This window comes from Corapipo altera, unplaced genomic scaffold, assembly GCF_003945725.1.
Source record: "Corapipo altera isolate COAL_440 unplaced genomic scaffold, ASM394572v1 180, whole genome shotgun sequence".
In the NCBI taxonomy this organism is placed as follows: Eukaryota; Metazoa; Chordata; class Aves; order Passeriformes; family Pipridae; genus Corapipo; species Corapipo altera.
The window spans coordinates 3399176-3420385 of record NW_020884915.1 but is presented as its reverse complement, the minus strand read 5'-3'; the positions used below and the strand labels follow the sequence as shown (position 1 = coordinate 3420385).

The 21210-nt window shown below is 43.4% G+C and overlaps 1 protein-coding gene across 2 annotated transcripts in view; it reads right to left on the bottom strand.

Moving 5' to 3' along the window:
* Positions 1-21210, bottom strand: part of CTBP2 (C-terminal binding protein 2) — a 138051-nt gene that overhangs the window by 50184 nt on the left and 66657 nt on the right. Inside the window, exons 1-2 of one of the 2 annotated variants that reach the window (XM_027655118.1) lie at positions 20795-20817; positions 9060-9219 (exon numbers count right to left, since the gene is read on the bottom strand). In XM_027655118.1, the coding sequence (XP_027510919.1) occupies positions 9060-9117 (58 nt within the window). In that variant the 5' untranslated portion in view covers positions 9118-9219; positions 20795-20817. Of the gene's footprint in view, positions 1-9059; positions 9220-20794; positions 20818-21210 lie in introns of those variants that run through there. The other variant, XM_027655117.1, reaches the window with a different exon arrangement.

Here is a 21210-nt window from a genome sequence, read left to right as displayed (position 1 = left end):
GTGCAAGAAGCATCTCAATGAGCATGTGACAACTTATCACCTCATGTTATCCTGCTCCTCTGGCAAAGTCCTGGAAGTTGCCCAGAGAAGCTGTGGCTGCCTCATCCCTGAAAATGTTCAAGACCAGGTTGGACAGGGCTTGGAGCAATCTGGTCTAGTGGAATTTGTCCCTGCTCAAGGCAGAGGTGGAACTGGATGAGCTTTAAGGTCTCTTCCAACCCAAACCATTTGTCATCCAGGATGAAATCAAACTGCAGATAACAAATGCAGGAAGGCAGCAATCATCTAAAACACACTTGCAGCTAAAAACGAGAAGCCCAGCTGTAAACAACACTTGGAGCCATTGGAGTGAGCCCTACAAGCTCTTGAAACTTCAATCAGAAACAATTTTGCCTTTAAGTATGGGGAGACTCCAATAAAAGTTGGCAGAAACAGCACCGTCACATTCCTGCATCAAGGAGGGGATAATAAAAATATCAGATGTACCCTTACACCACACAGCTAACACACTTCAAGGACTACAAAATACAAATCAATCTGGATGCTGCACGGCAGGCGAAAAGCAGCAGACAAGGTTCGTTGGGCACATCCCTCAACCATTCGCAGAGATCTAATCTACGAATGCTCTTAAAAATAATCCTCTAGAAATCACATCAAGCACCTTGTCTCCAAAACTGGGTATTAGACTTTGAGGTCAAATCTCATCATTTTTAATAAGAATTCAGGATCAAGATTTAAACAGCATGTGTAATGAAAAAGCATGGGAATTATATCTGTCCCAGAAAGCAGTCGAGAAATCCACTGTTAAATGAATATATATTGTAATTCTGAACTCTGCCATGCATGCCTAGGCTTTGCATAAAAAATAATTAATTACCAGACTCTAACACGGGCCTGAGAAGATAAACAGAGGTTCAGGGTGTCTCTCTGCCTTACTTCCCCTGGTGATGTCAGAGCTTGAAATACATACTTCCCTTGCAGACCTGACGCAGATAAAAACCAAAACCAAACAGGAGGAAGTATTATTTTAGCTAAAAAAAAAAATGTATGCTTTTCTTTTTTAAAAGATTGTATTATTGTATTGCAATGATCAAATCATCAAATGTGAGATATGTCCCACTGTGTTCCCTCACCATCTCTGGAGATGGTTAAGGGGGATGGCTGCTCCCAGTGAGGATGACCCCGATTCAATCAAATACCTGTTAACATCAGCAGGCAGCAAAACTCTTTTCTCTCAAAAAAACATGTAAATCTATAACTAGAGGCTCTTTTATGAACTGAAGCTGTTTATTACTAAGTTTTGAGGTGCTAGATGGCAGCAGAGAGTGTTATGTTTTAAATAAAAATTAAAACGGCAATCCAAAAAAAAAGGACAAAACAAATTAATAGTGTGAAGCTAACGGGCTATATAAAAGTGTCACTAAGAAATTATCAATGTCCTTTAACTTTAAGAAATGCAAAACCAACTCAAAACTTGCTCTTTGAAGAAAGCTCTCAGATAGAAAAGCCATAATGAAAACCTTCACTGTTTCGGCACTTGGATCCATTACATCTGTTTGTGGAGAGCAAAAAATATAAAAGAAAAGTTGTGTAATATATTTCCCTGCAGCTTTATTATAGTATAGCCAGATGTCCTTTTCCTGTCAAAATATTTACTAGTAAATATTCAACAGAATCAGAATAAAATCTGAAGACTGGTCTAGATCCAAACACCACCAGTCCCTGCAATAGTGTAAACTTAGGAGTTAAATACAAATTTTTTTCTGGTATTTTGAAGGAAAATCCATCCTGTTCTCATCTGTCCCAAAGGACTGATCATTTCTCATCACATATTTGGAAGCAGCCAACTTCCACCCCCTGGATGCTGGAGGCAGCTTCTGCAGCGCTCCCACACTCCAGAGCAGGGCTGCCCTGAGGCCACTGCTCCAACAACCCCTTCACGAGGCTCCTCGTTGCATATTCTGGGAATATTATCACTTTTCTGAGTAATCTTTAAATGCAGGGGAGGATTTAAAGTAAGGAGGAAAAAAAAAGCACCAGATCCGATGACAACATGTTAATCCCTAAACCAGTTAATTTAAATGGGAAATGTGGTAAGGATGGAAATTAAGTTGATGGTATTGAAGTCATCAGCTGTAATTGTTTCTTAATAAATGACACCAAGTTATAAAGCATGTTACATGGAACCTTGTCTGGGGGTTGGGGGAAATGGAAAAATACAAGGCAGAATTAAGAGACACATATTAAGTCACCATAAATGTGGGTTTAAACACAAGGAGAAGTATTTTTTCCTATTTTGGTGCATACAGTACTCAAGGCCAGGGAAAGGGGAGCTCTTCTTCTTGCAATAGCTTGAGCCTATCTATTACAAAAAGTTGCAAACCAAATTAATGGAATTTTTGCCTGTAACCTTATCTAAATGTGTCTTACTCTTTCCCAGATGCCTGGGGGACTTTGTCAGGCTGGCTTTGTATCTGGCTCAAGTCCTACATCTTGTCATGTACATTTCCCCGTGGAATGTCACAGGAGAAAGGCTGCATAGGAGTGAATGTACAGAAAAAACATCTACCCAGGACTGAAAGACTGTTGGAGCAGCCTGTGTATCCACCTTGTGAGGACAACAGCACATTTGTAGGTAAGAGCCACAGAGTACCTGAGTCACAAAGCAGAAAAAATCCACTTACAAATACAGAGAGTTCTTGATTCAGCACAGCAAAACAGTTGAAAAGAGTGGAATAAGGTCAGTAACTTTGAATAACGTCTGTAAACCCACCAGGGTTGCCTAAACTTTCTTCACCCATAGGATTATGTCCAAACTTTTTTAAAAATATCTTAAAATTTTAACAAAACCTATTAATGACAAATAATCTCCAAACCTGCCATGCCTCTATCAGTGAAGGGGTAATTAAGAGCACTACTTTTCATTGGTAAAAAAAGGTGTAACCCAGCTGTTGCATGAATTTGAAGTGATTTTTGGAAACTACCACAAAAGAACTTCGTTTGGACTCTTGGGAAAGCCAAAACTTCAGGAGCAGCCAGAGAGATCTTCTGTTTTCTCAGCACAGGGGTAACAGCAGAGGATCTGACAAGCCAACACTGCCTTTTCTCTAGGCAAAATGTGTTAAGCAACCCTTCCTTAAAAGCCTGATAGTTTCTGTGCTTTGAGGTAGAAACTTAAAAAAAAAAAAAAAAGGATAAAAAGCTTTTTTGTGGGGGGGAAATCCTTCTACTTTGTTTTATATTCATGGAACAAAGAAACCCAAATCCACTAGATAAAAAAAGGTCTATATTTATTCTAAATAAGTCACTTTTACTCAGGACAAGCACTTTCTTCCATGCTTGATATCATCTTTAACTCATTGTTTCTCATCAAATGCATAGTGGTGATAAGGATTTCCTGAGATAATAAGATTCTATTTCTAAGCAGTAAAAATAAGTGTTATCAGATGCTACTTGGTGTGCAAATTTGCAAGAATGGAAGAAAATTCCTCCACCCAAATATCAAATGTACTCATTTTGGCTACTGTTATGTTATACAAAGGAGGAAGAATTGCAGGCAGATGCTTTCCAGAGTTGTAGTTTTAAAGTACATTTTCCCATCTGCTTCCAGAAGCAAGTTCCTCTATTTTTTAGCAGGAATGGACTGTGATTTTTGAATGAAAATCTATTCCATAGTCTGCTGGTAGTGGTGTGTGAGCCCAGACCTCAAGGACACACTGTTCAAATACTGCTGAAAAGCCAAAACCATTACAAATCTTCAGGGGCACTTTTATTGAGGGTTGGTTTGGGGTTTTTTTAAGGATATGAAAGTGCACCACAAGCAATAATTGACAGAGTGATTATTAAGACCACCTCTATGGCCAAGAGACTGAAATAAACACCAGGTAAAAAGTACCCCTGGTTTGTATTTACCACAGTATCTACCAGTACCCAGTATATTTATTTAAATATTACTGGATATGGTTTTTAGCAACTTCCATCACAGGTGGAAACGTGGAATACAGGATTTCTGTCCACCGTTGAAATTACTCAACCAGCCTCTTACAGCCATGGCAGAGATAATTCTGTTGATGTTGAAACCATCTATTCCTACCCCAAACTCCCTCCTCCATTTCACAGAATCACGGAATCATTTAGGTTGGAAAAGACCTGTGAGATCACTGAGTCCAGTCTTTGACCAAACACCACCTTGTGAACCAGACCAGAGCACTGACTGTGTTTCTTGGACACCTCCAGGGATGGGGGCTCCACCATGTCCCTGGGCAGCCCCTTCCAATGCCTGACCACCCTTTCCAGGAAGAAATTCTTCCTGATGACCAACCTGAACCTCCCCTGGTGCAGCTTGAGCTTTGTCCTCTCCTTTCATAGACCCCTTCCCACTAAGGTTTGCAAGACAGACTCATCCAAGAGGCTTCAGTAATCACGACGGGCTCCCACACCCACTGAGGAACAAGGGTGTGTGGAGAGTCAAGGCCACACTCAGATACTTCAGTGACTGGAAGGCAAATACATGAGGAATTCCTACAGGAAGCATGAATTACTGGTAGCACCAGAGAAGCCTCATCCTAAGAGGACACAGGGGTGCCACTGAGAATGTAAGCCTGTAAGTCAAAAAGCGGAGAGACGCACGCGTGAGGCACTGAAAAGTATTATGTGGCTGTGCTGGCATTTATTGGCCATCAAACATATCAAAGGACATGAAAGAAAACAAAGCATACGAATGGCTTGTTTGCCCCTGCAAACAGTTCTGTTTTGCAAAGTACAGACAACTTTGGTGGCATAAATTGATGCGTTAAGAACATGATTTCCCACTGGATAATGACAAATCCTGGAGCAAAAACTGTCAGAAAATGTCTGGGCTCGCTTGGCCTTGCAATTATTTTTTCACTTTGCTTCTTACTCATCTCAAGGCTGCCAGTTTTGGGGCATGTGTTGAAAGCTTAACTGACTCATAAATGTTAGTGCAAACTATAACCTATAAACCCAGACATTAAAATTCCATGGCACTGGTGTTGAAGACAGCAGTGGTACGGACCAGAGGCAGCACTTGGGATCATCAGAGAGAAATTCAGTGTGTTGGGAAAACCCGTGTTTTACTCACAGACAACACACTGTACCCTGGATGTACCACCACTGCTGCCTTGTCCCCGTTAAGCTTCTACATTTCATGAGGAAATGACACACTGCCACAGCACCTTCTCCCCTGACCATTCCCAAAGACACAGCCAGCAACTGCAGAAGGGCTGCTCCTCACTCCCTGTCTAGCTCCTGATACTGTTAAATATTTGTTTCACCTATTGACAGAAGCACAGGATAAAGATCAGCTGAGCAAGCAGCAGGCTGGGCAGCAGAAGTGATACTTCCAGTTATTTCCCTGCATGGGAATGCCTTATGTGAGCATGGAATCTCATGGGAGTGATGGATGCACCAGGAGTGCCATCACAGTCTTCTGAGTTTGGGGTTTCTTGGGGGCATTGTCAGACACCTTGTTCTGTCAAAAGTAGCACAGAAAACATTACATCTAATCTCTCTTGTTGTTGTTTCCTAAATCAAAGGCAGGTGAGCTTCAACCCTGAGGGTTTTTGCTGCCATTTTTTTCAAAGGCTATGAAATTGCACAGAATTCAGGAACGCCCCTGACACACAGCAACTTGGGGCTGTAAAATTCAGACCCTTTTTATCCCAACTAGAGCAGGCAGGTCTGGCAGCTCCACATTGAGCAGGACTGTGGCTCAGCTTTGTTTCAAACACAGCAAAGTCAACATCCCTCCTTCTCCATCTCCCACTCTGACACAGCTCCACAATTTTTGCTGGAACTCTTTTTTTTTTTTTTTTTCATTCACCCCGAGGTAAAAAACTCATCATGGAATGGAAAATTTCGGCTCATACAAATTTAAAATGCGGCAAAAATCACAAACTAATGGGAACAGGATCCAAATGAGGGGCTGCTGGACATGTCTGACTCCACACAGCACCAGCGGCTCCACCCCTAAAGCATATTTTGACCCACTATGGAATAAGACACAATTCCACAAACAGGGATTATGTAAACCACTCTGCATATATTATTTGCAAAAGCCCCAGCTATTCACTGGGTCCATCTTTCCACTCACATGGAACCAATTAGAGAACAGGCACCCAAAGTCTCTGAGACAACCAGAAGAGAGAGAAACGGGTAAGCCAAGACCACTGTGAGCACACTCCAACTTCTCTTCATTCAGAGGGCACCACCAAACCCGCCTAACTGTTAACATGCTACTCCAAATGTCTTTGTTGCAGGCTGTTGCCCTAAAATTCCTTTATCCCCTCAAGTCTGGACCTTTATGCCATCCACATCCTTCTGTAGATCAAAATTGTTATCTGGTGCAAAAAACTCACCTCTTGAAAACAGCCTGCTCAGAGCAAAAAGTAGTTCTGTCATACAAAGATGACATAATTATATATTAAAAAAACCCAGAGGAGCTGGTCAAGCTGAGTAATGCAATGAGACGGCACAGCTCCTCTCTCTGGAAGACTCATAAACCTGCCTGTAAAGGCTGTGAACTGCCTTTTTAAACAATACCACCGCCTTATATGGCTTGGATTATATTTCCATGTTTAACAGAGTAATACAACACTGCAACTTCTTAATATACTCCTTTAATACCACGACGGTCTGTAAGGCATTTCCCTCAACACGTGCCTGGTTATGGCTTTAGTGAGCCCCTAGGAAGGAGAATCCCTCTGGTAGTTTGGGTAGTGATTACAACATGTAGCCCGAGGGTATTCCACCTCCAGACCTGCCACCATCCTGCTTCATGGAGTAAAACCCATTCCTAGCAAACTCTGCAGGGTTTGTGTTGGGAATAGTAAAAGGGATTGTATATGAACCTTCAGGAAAAGAACAGGAATCCACCTGTGTACTATCAGACATTTAGCCTTTCATCAGGTAAATGCAGCTTTGTATTCCATTCATTTTTTTAAAGGGAAAAGCTCCTTAAGTGTTTCCACAGAACAGGAAATCATTAAAAGCAACTTTTTTTGGACCACATTGCCATCAGCTTGATGGAACAGCAGAGATTACTCTCACTGAACACAATTCTGTCAGCAAAGACTCCTCTCCTGAGTCTGCTGAAGTATTTCCAAAATTTCTCATTATCTTTCACTATTATTCCATATCCTTTCAAGACAAACACAAGAGAAATGGTCATTTTTTTCAGCGTGCAGCTGGAATTGCCCCCTTTCACTGCTTTTCTATGCCATAAGCCAAGATTAGGAGACTATCATAAAAAATAGCCATCAGAGAGGCCAGTGTAGTATTCAGCTGTCCTCCAAGTCTAGTTATTTTGGCAAATCCTAAGCTTTTAGCATTTTTCAAGGTAATTTTTACAATGCTGCTCACACTCAGTCCTTATCTGTTGCTTCCAAATACAACACAACAGCGTCTTGCAACGGTGACTCCCAACATTTCCATCAAATTACAAACCCAGTAGCAAACGACAAAGTATACTTTAAAAAGTTATGTCTTCTGCACATTTACAGATTAGAAAAGAATATCTTTCGACCGAGAAAGAAGAAAAAAGCTCATATATCAGAGAAAAATAATCTAAACTTCAATCACATCTAAAGCTCTGTTAGCAGGTCTGTCGTATGATCCTTTTGAATTTCTTGTACACTCAGCAACTAGATCTGATGGTAAACATCAAACCGGGAAGGCAGCTTTTGAAAATCCAGGCTCAGCTGATAGAACTCTTTTAAGTCAAGTTCAAAGTAAGTTTTGAAGATGAGACAGTGTGCTACACCTGAGTGTTTATGACATTCAGTAGGAGAAACAGGCAGCTCCACATGGCAGCGTACCCTGGATACTCCCTTCTAACTCATCTCCTCTCCTTCGTCTCCCCCTCTCCAGAATCAACAGAGAAAAATTAATAGAGATAAGTAACTTACGACAAGTTAAAGCAGCAGCATTGGAAACTAAACAATATATAACAGAAAAATCAAGGCAAATCCCATCTTATTCTGCTGATCAGGGTTTCACATTGACTGGAAACTCCGCAAAGCCCCACATGTTTTGCTCAAACAGACACAGCACAACTCCCCTGTGAGCTCTGTGCTTTCATCCACCAGCAAATCCTATTTCACCTCGTTGGCATTCAAGTAACACTGCACACTGTTACCCTGCAGGCCACTAGCCATCTCCTTAAGAGCAGATGAATACTGGAACTCCTGAAGAGACATAAGATATTCTTCCTAAAATTCTGCTTTTATTGCTGATGGCAAAACTTGCACGAGCGTTGGAGAGTCATCGGAGTGCGCACCAAAAAGTCAGAGCTTGTTTGCCATCACTTCATTTCTGTCATAAGTAACTTACACTATGTGAGCTGCAACAGAAAATGCTTCCTAAACACTTCTTCTGCTGGCAAATTGAAACAGAAAGTAAAAGCCACCTGTCCTGTGACACTGTGACACACCATCAATAAAGAATTCCAGCAAAGCTGCCTGATCACCACACACCAGCAAAAGAGAAGCTGTTCCAACAATATGCCCCAAATCATTAAAACAACAACTCTTAAATTTTCCATTTATTTCTTACAGGCTGATAGTCAATATTACAGGAGATAGTCTACTTTCATACCCCTTGAGTGACACTTGTCTTGCACACTGCAACTGGCACCGCTCGGATTAGGAAGGGAAGGAAGAGTTATGGCACCAGTCTCTGAGTCCCAGCTTTTTCTCCAGCCAGAGGAGACCTCCAGAAAGCCTATTTAATAGAGCACAACACTTTTCTAAATACAGTAGAAATTTAAGCTATGTTTCAAATTGGGACTGACCAGATAATTTCCATAAAAATTAAGATAAAAGGAGAAGACCTGGCAATTAAACAAAAATCCTGTTCACAGGACAAAACATGACTTCCAAGTGAGTAACCAGACAGTATGAATGTATTTTGAGAAGACAGGGGGATCTAGTCCTCCTGGATCTCTTTATATTTAAGTGCTTTAAAAAAAACACAAGGAAAAAACAGATACTCTACCCTAATCATCTCTCAACTTCCACAGGAAAATGAGAGTACACTCTTACCTTCACAAATTCTGTCCAGCCGCTGTCGCTTGACTTTGTGTTTATCCACAAGTGCCATTCTTGACGGTATTTTGCAACTTTCTGATTCAAAAAGCAAAGCAGTCCCCCAGGAACTTAGGAAAACTCACAGGAGTCGGCGTGCATATCGCCACTGTGGGTCCTGCAGGGAAAGGAAAGGAGTCATTAGGACTTGTGGGCTCCCCATGCCTGGAAGTGTCCAAGGCCAAGGTTGGACGGGGTTTGGAGCAACCTGGTCTAGTGGAAGGTGTCCCTGCCCGTGGCAGAGGGTTGGAGTGAGATGAGCTTTAAGGTCCCTTCCAACCCAAACCACTCTGTGATTTCCAGCACACCAGTGAGATCTGCCTGTGCCCAACAGCAGAGCAGGTTCTGAAAGGTCACCTGTGAGTTCAGTGCTTCCAGCCCTAGCGTCCCTCTGGTCACACTTCTCACACCACAAATCAAACTTATGGCCTCTTTATCTTCCCTGTGATCAGAAAAACCAGCCCTGTATACAAGAACTGCCAAAGCACTGCATGGGCTTCCCAGTTTTATTTCTGTCTTAAAAATCTATTCCTAGCAGATACAAACCATTAAGTTGTTTTGTAGGCTCAAAGATACTGAAAGATTCTTCGAGAGCATATAAAAAAGGGGCAGTAGCTTTTGCTCTGCCAGTACTTTCACACACAAACCACTTTCATGTCTTATTTAAGCTTTGCCCTGTAAAAGTCATCAATGGACCTTGAATTTGCAACAAGACCCTGATATATGTTCCAGCTGTCACCATAGCCTGTCCTTGCCCTCATGTTTGAAGGGCCAACATTAAACTTCGGATGCCAGAGAGGCCATTTCTAGTGAACAGGATTTTAAACACCAGTGAGATAAACCAATCCATAAAAGCCACATGTGTGGCTGATTTACAGGAAATGCTCTCCAATGGGACAACAACTGAAGGTCTTTGCATTTTGGTGGCACACAGGAAGACCCCAAATGGATCCTTCTCAGGTCTGATGCTTTTTCCTCCTACAGAGAGCCAAGAGCTTTGTTTAATCCCTGAATGCTTCAACCTGAGCTCAGGCTGCACCCCCTGAACATGCTGCTGTGGCACTTCTACCCAATGGCCTTTTTGTAAAACCCAGGTTTGAGCTTTTGATGTAAAACCCAGGTATGACTTTTTCAAAGCAAATTCCACAACAGCATATGTGAATCAAGCCACAGAGGAAAAGACCTCATGCTGACAACTGAATTCAAACAATTCAACACTACACGCACTAATATTTTATGCTACCACTGATTCAATATCCTCTTTTACACTTAGGTGAAAGTAGATGACCCTGATAAAAGCTACTAATCTTTCCAAGGAAGGGACCGTGCTCAGGAAAGAGGCCTCTGCCCCTCACCATCCATCCACCACCCACTGAAAGGCACCAAAAGAGCAGAATTAGCATAAATCCATGATTTCTAGAAGCAAAGGAAAACACCAGCACATTTTCAGAGGCCTTGCAAGGAGGGGAGGAGAAGAGGAAGGCAGGCATGAGCACAAGCACAGCAAGAAATCATCTCCTGAATGGCCACCCGTATCGCCTGAAAAGTCTCAACCTCTCTGCCTACATAGTACTGAAAGGGTTAAAAAAATGAAATAAATTCTGAAAAGCCAGCAGTTACCACAAACTTCAAACTAACCCACAAATAGCTTCTCCCTGGTTAGGTGAATGTTCACACTGCACTGTTTGCAAACCGAATTTTCAAGAAAACTAAAAAAACGCCGGGTTCATGAAATACAGGACACAAGAGAAGACACTGCACCAGGCTGAAGACCAAAAGTTGATTTTGGGCAACATCTGTAACCTTGATTTTTGCTTCCCCTTCTCTTCAACGTTTCAGGTCCTGCAGGTCCAGTCAGGCATTTCTACTTTGCATTTTATTCCTCTGCACCAGCACAAGGCTCTCCTAAAAGCACACCATTAACTTCCCAGAAAAACACAGTTAAACCAACGCAACAGGCTGAGCCCGTGAGGGGGTAAATGCTCTAACAAAGCCGCCGCGCACCGAGATGACAACTTCGTGGAGATTATTGTTATTATTATAAATGGTTATCAATTATGCATCACGTTGATAGTCAATTTATAAAAGGAAAGGCCTTGTGTTGGTACAACTGAATTCCGACTAAGGGAAGATCGGCGATTTCCTGGTAGTTAATGGCCAATTTCCCAGCAGCACCACTGCAGCTTAATCGCTGAGATTTATGGTAATAATTAATTGATTTTTTTTTTTAAACATAGGGATGCTAAAGAGCACGATTCCCACTCATATTAAAAATTAATGCAACGTTCTAAAAGAAGCAGAAAACTTCCATTCCAGAGGCAGAAGCTTGGTACAGTCAAAATATTTCATACAACAAAAATTAAGCTGTTAGTGCAGCTAAAGCCTCAGTAGCTAATGGCATTTCCACCATCAACATTTACAAGTACAGTCATGAATTTTTACCTCTATTACATCCCACTCCACTTCCAGAAAGAAATACCAGGTTATAAAAAAGTCATGCCAGTAGAGAAAAAGTTATCATTTTGTTCTGAAAACACTCAATTGGTCCATTATGTTGGGGCTGCAACTGTTTTACCCTTTATTTCTCCAAACGAAATCAATATGCAAAGTGTATATAATTTTGACAGAGTGCATTTTCTGATGGACGAATGCATCCATTAAAGTTTTTTTTCCCACTGCCATCTCAATTCCCTGCATTACTCCCTGGAGGAAAACTTCCCACAAAAGAAACTAATAACAATCAGAGAAATTACTGGCCATATTAGAGTCCCACACAGCTTAATGTAATGGCCATGAATGAACTGCTTCCTAATGATGTTAACTGCTCCATCTTTGTCTGACAGGTGTCCATGACATCAACCAGCAATAAAAGCCCAACTCGGAAGACTTATTAAAAATGTGGCAGGAGCTGCCGAGCAGGATTTGGCAGGGATGGATAAAATGGAGAAAACCAGATGTGAGGGGCACAGAAACAAGCAGATATTCTCCTGCCTCCTCGTGAGGCTGTAATTAAGAAAGCAGTTCTTCCCCTTGTGGGACGGGGGACGCAATTAGTTGTGCCCCCAACTTCAGTCTGTCCTCAGTGATTTCTACAGACAACCCAATCTCCAAACAATCACAGGGCTAAATGTCCCCCACACTAAAATAAATACAATCAGGGCTAGGCAGAACAAAAATCATGGTCAGCAATTAAAAGACAAGAAAAGCTCATTGTCTAAGGAAATTTGAGAGGGAGAGGCACACGCACAAAAATTGTACTTCATCTTCAGCAAGATTAGGAAAAAAGTGATTTACATACAGTAATTGCATGACCGTGTTAGCCTCCAACAGTGTCTTTCAAAATGTAAATTTTCTTGAAAACCCTCGGACATGATGATAGCCCAGCAGTTATTTATTTATTTAAAGAAGGAATGTACTTAAATACAATGTTTTAGGAAGAAACCAATCCTGATGTAACACAATGAAACAGCTTGTGAATACTGCCCTTTAAATACCACAGTCCATGAGCCAGAAAATGAGAGCTGTGTTAGGGTTGATTTTCCCCCTTTTGATGGAAAATGGAAAGAAATAAAGTTGATTTTCCAAAATAAGACGCACTGTTAGACAGAATTTGAACACAAGTTGAGCACAGGTTGCCCAGAGAAGCTGTGGCTACCCCATCCCTGGAAGTGTCCAAGGCCAGGTTGGACAGAGCTTGGAGCAACCTGGGCTAGTGGAAGGTGTCTCTGCCTATGGCAGGGGGGTGGAACAGGATGAGCTTTAAGGTCCCTTCCAACCCAAACCATTCTACGATTTTATGAATTAAAACAAGAATTCACAGACTCCCAGACCCCTAGTAGAATCAGAAATCTGTTTCTCACAATTTCTGTCTACATTTTCTATCCTCTACGAAAGATGGCCTCAAGAAAATGGAGATTCACTACTACAGAAAACTCCCAGCTCCATGAACTGCAAAAGCTCCCATTCCCAAACAGCAATGGAAAACTACCATCCTTCCTCACATCACATGTACAACTCCTTACTTGAACAAATCCAGTCCAAATGTTCTGGTGGTACTGTCAGACATTTCCTAGGCTCTTGGGAAAGGAGAGGTTTCTGGAGAAGGTTTCATACTCGTGATTACTGCTGGATATCAGTCCTCTCAGCTGGAAGCAGAGCAGGATGCCCGAGTGGAACTGTGGAAGTCGGTATCTGCTGATGCCATGGGCAGCTCTCCCTGCATCCTCCTCTGTGTTAAGGTCCAGTTTTCCAAAGCTCAGTCGTACCTGAACTGAGATTTCAGCGCAAGAACAGCCCTGACAGCTGTGAACTGTTCCAGCCCTGCATTAGCATCCCTGGGTATTAACTACCCTGAGCTAGCGGGCCACTGCTGATCGTTTCAGACACCGTGGGGAGGGCAGGAGGGGCTGGGAAGCAGAGTTCGGCATAAGAAAGGAAAGGCAGCGAAAAAAGCAAGCAGGAGACACACAGAGATAATGACAGGGGAGGGAAGCGGACAAAGGAGACGGCACAATGCAGGAGGAACACTCTGGGAACACTCTGTCATCCTTCCTCCCTGCGCCGCCGGCACATCCTTAAGTGTGATGCTCTCTAAAGCCCTGGCACGACCGTAGGGGAGGAGGGGAGCACATGGAAGGGAAGAGACAGACAACACAAACCTTCTGGAGATGTTTTTTTGGATGTCTTCTCAATCAAACAACATGGGAAACTCAGTGTCAAGACATGACTAAGCCAAACAGTCCAGCACAAACCAAAAATGGATTAAACATTTACATAGATAAATGTTCAATAATTTAATAATTAATAAAACAAACACAGATTTTATTACCTCAAAATAAAATTGTTTGGGTTTAGTGTTTTGGTTTGTTTGGGGTTTTTTTGTTTGTTTGGTTGGTTTGGGGGTTTGTTTGGTTGGTTGGTTGGTTTTTTTAAATAATGCCTGAAGGATGTAAACCTCCAGACTTGGGAAGAGGAATCACACAGTTCCTGTGTGGCCAGGGTTTAGACTTCTCCCGCTCCATTAAACACACTCAGCCATTCCATGGGAAATAGGATGTTGGGGGAAAAAAAAAAAAAAAGGTTTTTTCCCAATTTCTGGGAGAACTACCTTGCCTGTAAATCACATCTTGGTGCCAGGCACTGTGCTGGGTGTGGCTCGATAGAGTTAATTTTCGTCATGGTAGCTGGTGTGGGGCGGTGGTTTGGGCTTGTGCTGGAAATAGGGTTGATAATCCAGGGATGTCTTTGTTATTGCTGAGCACACAGAGCCAACGCTTTCTCTGCTTCTCACACTGCCCCACCAGCAAGGAAACACAAGGAGTTGGAAAGGGACACAGCCAGGACAGCTGACCCCAGCTGACCCCAGGGATATCTCAGAGCATATGGTGTCATGCTGAGCATGTGGAGCTGGGGGATAGAGAAAGGATATTTGGAGTGATGGTGCTTGTCTTCCAAAGTCACTGCTATGCATGATACAGCCCTGCTTTCCCAGGGATGGCTGAACTCCTGCCTGCCCACGGCAAGTCAGGAATTAATTCCTTATTTTGCTTTGCTTGCATGCAGACTTTTTGCTTTACCTACTGAATTGTCTTTACCTCAACCCACGAGTTTTCTCACTCTTACCCTTCTGATTCCCTCTCCCATCCCACAGGAGGGAGGGAGTGACTGCATGGGACTGATGTGCCGGCTGGCATTAAACCACAGCAGTCTCCCAGCAGCCTTTATCCCTCCTCCAGGAGGTCCTCCAGGACCCTCAGCACCCTCAAAACGGTGAGGGTAGGACTCTAGCTGCAAAACCATTATTAACTAGCTTTAATGCTTCTACAAGTTATTACCATGATTTTGCTGCTGCGGAGCGCGCAGCGATGTTTTGCATTAAGGCTTCTCCATGGGAATGCCTGGATGATGCTGTGGGCAGCAATAAGTGTTACTGGTCCAGGTGACTCACTTCTTTTTCTGCCCAGAAACCTAAGAACCAAAGCCTTGCCCCTCCACTGCCTGCCTGTTGCCTTCCCCTGAAAACTGCTGGGGCAGGTGCCCTCCCTGGGTGCAGAGAGAGCAGTGAGGCAGCAGGTTAAACGTGTTCATGGAGAGCCAGCACTCCCATGTGAGCACCTGCTGGTGGCACATAAAGAGCTCTTCTGCTCCTCACTGTACAGAGAAAGAGAATAACACCCTGAACAAGTCTTGTGCTGAAAAACTGGGAGCAATTTTGAGGACCTTGCTATTATATGAGTGAACAAAATGTACCATAACGGCATATGAGCCTGCACATCTGCTGCTAAATTAAACACGGCACATAATGATGCAGACCACATCTTAAAACATTATGCAACGAGATACAGACTGTGCTAAAATAATGAGGCTTCAAAGAAGACACAAAGAGCCTGATCCTGCATTCCTCACAGCCCTTGAAAGTCACGGCGCGGATCCCTCATCAGTTCTACTCCATCAAAGCTACTTGTTGACTCAGGAAAAGAAGAATCACAATTAAGTATAGGTGCCCTTTGAAGGGAAAGAAGACATATGGGTTTGCAGCATTTTCCTTCCTCTCTACCTTAATGATGCATAAAGTATGAGAGAGGTTTTTGTTTGGAAGTGAATTTTTAAAAAAAGTTCCATTAAGAATTATATTTCAGGTTACAAATTGCTCTCCAGATTGGGTTCTCAGTAGCCAGACAGATGTTATGAAGATGCACTGAAATGAAAATATTTAAGTAGCCATAATAGCCGTGGCACAAAAAAAAAAAGGAGGGAGTGTGATACCTCTTTTCTTTTCAGTTTTTTTTAGCCATTTTAATTTCCAACATTAGTGATTCTGTCTTGACTTTGAGAAAAGAAGATCCAGACAGGGTCCCTTGTCAGGCAGTATCAGCCCTCCACAGATCCTCTGTGAGTTTTCAAGTAGAACTAGGAAATACCAGAACTGGCACTCCTTTCATTCCTAAAGCTAAAATACAAACAAACAACCCAAACAGGCAGCAAGAAAATTGCTTTAAAGAAAATAACTGTCATCTCTCTTTCTGGCATCAGAAATGAAGCAGGTCGATGCTCTGCTCACCCTACACCGACAGCCTTCAGGGGCTGGTGGTGGGCAGAACAATAACCAGGAGCTGAACCAAATTATCCACTTAGCTTTGAGAGTGCCTAATCCATTTGCTAATTAATCACGGGCCTCCTTCAGCCTCTCTTATCTTGTTTTTTTTAAGTATCCAATGCTGATAACACACACACTGATGTTGCCATACACATAACTGGCTGAAAAACTACCCTTCTTAACTTTTCAAATGAAACAACAGAAAATGATACATAAATAAGCTTACAGTCCCTGCCATACTGGAAAATAAAATCCCGCTCTATGTTTTACCAGAATTCCTTAAATTACTCATTTTTCATGTGCACTAATCGCAAAGGTTAACACAGAGTAAGGTGAACCTGCACCGTCTGCATGTCTGGATAACCAAAAGCTGTTCTCTGCTCAAGCCATTAGTTGCTCCTCTACAAAAATCAGCACAGCAGATTAGAAATCCTGAGAAAAATGAGTATTTGCCGGTTTGTTGGGTGAGTTATGCAGTTACTTGTCCATTAGAGGGCATTTCATACTGCGGAGTGAAGCACCGGCACAGAGCTTGGGAACAGCATCACTAACCCCATCTGGAGCTGCTGGAGAGTAGTTTCTGTCGACTCTCATTTAGTAATTGCCACTTTGCAACCTTTCCATATGCTGTATATAGATGAGCAAGCAAGAGCAAGGACAAGAGGAAAATAAGATGAAATAGCTACGAAAAAAGTCCTGGTTAAATAAACCCTTTGGTGCACAGCTATTGTTTCTTCCAAGGTTTGGTTTTGTTCAGTTCGCTTTTCACCCCCCAACTCTAACACAGCAAACTTCACCCTTTTTACTCTCATAAATAGTACTTTATGTTTTAAGTTCTGAAAATGATTACATGAGAAAAACTGCAAATTGTGCCATGGCACCATTACCTATCTCTGGAGCTAGAGGGGAGAGCTCAGCCATCTCCAGAGCTGAACAAAGGCAAATCCAGCTTCCTCAGTGCCAAGAGGTAGGACATGGTCACTTACCTTCAGACATCTCCTTCTAGTTCCTACTAATACTGCTAAATGTGAACTTTAAACTGTTTTCAGCTTCTGCTGGCCAGGAAACCACACAAAGCCACCCACTCCCCCGCTTCAGTGGTTTTCCTTTCTCCATCTAAATGCAAATCAAATTAGGAAAGAGACAGTATACATCTTGCTGTACATCTCCAAATATATGTATGTTTGTAATCAGGGTGGTCAAACTTCCTGAGTACGAGCTGCATACCAAAATCTTCATGTGGCCAGGAGCCACATCCTCCCAACCTCCACACCACCCCCTCCCCTCCACGCATCCCCCCTGTGTCCCTGTGAAGCCTTGTGTTTCTCCCATTCCCATGACTCTGTGCTGCTGACCCCCCAATTCCACTTAGCTCACTGGTTTCAGGGCTGGCAGCACCGAGCACTCCTGCCTTGCAGGATTTATTAAACAACTGTATGTAGTATATACTTCCACAGTGCTCACAAATTACTCCTGAATTCCTCCTCAACATAAAGTTCAAAACAGCAAGCGCAGCAATACGAAGACCACCCAAGCTACCCCGGGTATCAAGGCTTTCCTTCGGGTGCCCAAGCTAAATGACCAACACTACAGCCAAGACCACTTGTCTTTGAGACTCTCTTAAGTCCTTGGTTCTGTACTGCTCCTAATTAAAAGAAAAAATAAAAGAAGCAACTAGGTGAGTGCATCCTTACAAGCCAAGTCGTGGAACACTCAGGGAATACCGTGTCCCGAGTTGTAACCAGGTGCTGCTGCATCAGCTTGATGGGACAAGAACTTGAGGGCACCCACATTCCAGCTACCACAGCCCACCTACAGACTTACACGATGTACATGTAGTGTCTCCAAGCCTGGAATTCTACCCATCGTTCCTAAATTCTTCCATAATCAGGATCAGAGAATCAAATCTTACATGAACACTCAAGTGGCTCCAGGGATGAGCAGCGACAAAGGATGTTCTCCCTGGGCCCTGTCCCACAGTGACCAAACTACTACAGGGCAATGGGTGTCTATCATGGGAGGTACCTGGGTGGCCTTAGCCCAATTCCTCATCCCAGGAAAGATCACACCAGCCCCAGCTGAGGGCCTCAGGAGGAACCTTAAACCCAGCAGGAGATTCCACCATTCAGGTGCTCACCTGAAGAGCAAAGGGGAAGCCCCTCATGCCCCAGCTGCACCACGGTCCGGCAAACCAGGAGAGTCAGCCCCCCTCCAGCACACTTAACCCACCCCACAGTCCAAACTCCTCGTGTTTCTCATCATATCACAGGTATCTCAAGCCTTTTTTCCCAGTCAAATCTCACAGAGCCTGTTCTGGGACTGCTGCCTTGACAGGGAATAGTGAAAAGAGGCAGTGATACTCTTCTGTCTCCAGGAAATCTCTGGAGTTATAATTTGCCCTTATCTTAGTGCTTATATTTACAAGCCACTCTTACATAAAAAGTCCTCATCTGCATTGACTTATTTAGCAACATGAAATAAAATAGCCTGAAGCTATTCATGTTGCTTAACGTACTTTTTTTTTTTTAATGTAGATGATGCTCTGTGTAAAGGAATATTCAAAGCGGAAAACTCTGTTTTGTTTGTAACACTTATTACTATCACTGAAGAAAATATGTTCTAACAAGTCTCTGAAGGGGGAAACACGTGTAATACCTTTAACAGCTCAGCTAATTCATCTTTTGCTGTCCAACTGCTGGCAAAATCTCAAATGGAAACTCTCAGAATAGAAACGTGGAAAACCCCGTTTCTCTTGGTCCGAGACCTGTTCCCACTACACAATCTCTTTCCATTGGAGTGAGTCCTGTTTGTTTTCAGCACACAGCAGCTTTACTCGACAAAAAAAAAAAAAAAAAAAAAAAAAAAGAGAGTTCAAGAGTTCAAGGCTACGTCTCCATTCAGGCGTACACCCACAATGCGAACCGGGCTCTCCGGCCTGTGCTGGAGGCATTCCTCTCCCCTCCACCTACCCACAAAAGGGCCTTGTCTGAGGGAAATGAGAAATGAAGGAAGGGACAGGATGCTAAGAATGGCAGAGAGGAAAGAGTCCAGCCAGGTGTTGGGGCATCAAGGACCACGGAGGGCTTGGATCAAGAAACAGGTCGGCGACGAGGATGGAGGGTGGCTTTTGGAGTAATCGGGGGTCTGGGGAGCCCTGGGGGATCCGGCTGCAAAACCCATGTTACAGATAATACTGAGCTCCACGGGGTCAGGCACAGTCAGGATTGAAATGTGTGAGTGTTTCCATGAAGTCCCGTGGGAAAGAGTTCGTCAGGATGTGGGGTGGCTCTGGGACACCTCTGCCGCGAAACGAAACGCTACCTCCTCCCTGCTCCTCCCATCCCTCCATCCCTGGCTCTCCCTCGCTGCTCTTGCAGCATCGCTCACACGGAGTGAAGGGAGAGGGAAGGATGGAGTCAAGTGAGCAGAGAGAGGTTTAGATAACAGTAATAAATAAGATGAAATAATTCTCCCGCCACTAACCTTTAGTCAGAGTATCCTGTGCAAGCACCAGGTTTGCATAATCTACACATCTTTCTTCCTTGCCAGCTCGCTGTAGCAGGGCAATTTTGGGGTTTAGCAACACTCAGGTTATTGACCTAAATTTATACGGGCTCATCTGGAGCTATAACAGTCCATTGTGTGCCCAGGCCTGCTCGGGACGCCTTAATACACAGATTATTGATGCAATGAACTGTGACGGCTCCTATAGAGCCGCGATGGTTTATTGTAGCAACACCTACTCGGGGTCCCTTTAATGCGCAGATCGGTGACACAATAGAAAGAAACGGCCACTGCTTCGGGATGCATTATCCCACGGATCACTGACGTGACAGACCGCAGAGGCTTCAGCCTCCTCCCTTCATGCAACCAGCAGCAAACACTTCCCAAATCCTGGGGAAGAGGGGGGTGGATGGCTGCGAGGTGCAATGTGGGGACACTGCCCCCCTCACCCACCCAAACATGTCACAAGGTGACATTCGCAGGAAGCAATTTGCTACTGAAAATAAGGATTTATAATGAAAGCACTGGTGGGACCAAACTTTTAGCAAGAACAGCCACAGGCCTGCATTATAGATCAAGGCTAAAATCCTGTATGAGAAATACATGGAAATTAGCCAGAAAAAAAAAAAATCAGAGTCCAATTTTCAGCATTAAAAAAAAAAAAAACCCGAAAACATTTTACGTTCCAAGAGATTGCGAAGAAGCGAGCGCAATAGGAAAGTGCACAAATATCTCTACTTCTCCCTTTCTCCCTTCTTTTCCTCTTAAAAACAAAAATAATCTTAGGAGGCTATGAGCTAAGCACGGTTTAAAGGAAGTCACTTGTGCAGGGAGACCTCAGGCTGAGAAGAGGAAAATTAAGACATTAACACTAACCAAGTGTTCACAGCCTCCTCACAAACATCAGTGAACAGTTCAAAAAGCTGCAGCTGGCTTTCCACTATCGCCTGCATCTTCCCCACCATTTACTAGGAGCTTTTTTTAACATCGGTGACACTTCACATTCAAAACTGCGGTTAAAAATAGACCGTTGGTCCTCCCCTTTTAACCTTGCAAATTCCCTCCCCTCCTTTCCGCCTCCCCGCACACCCACTGGTCTCTCCTGCTCCTCCTGCCCTGTCAGCAGCCACGGGGTGATGGAGGGGTGAGGGGGGGCCTGCCCAGCTGCAAGTCATAGAATCATGGAATCACAGAACAGTTTGGGTTGAAAGGGACCTCAAACACCATCGTTTCACCCCCTGCCATGTGCAGGGACACCTTCCACTAGACCAGGTTGCTCCCTCCAACCTGGCCTTGAGCACTTCCAGGGTCCCCCCACTGCTCCCCAGGATGTCAACCAACCCTGGGAGAACTCTCTCTCATTTTATCCCAAAGTTGGCAGCTTTATTTGCAAGAATGAAGACAATGGCTCTACTCTGTATCTTGATTTCCCTTCCTACCTGCTTTTGTAGACAATGTGAATCTAAGGCTTTTTTTCTTTTTAAAAAAAAAAAGCACCCAACACTAATG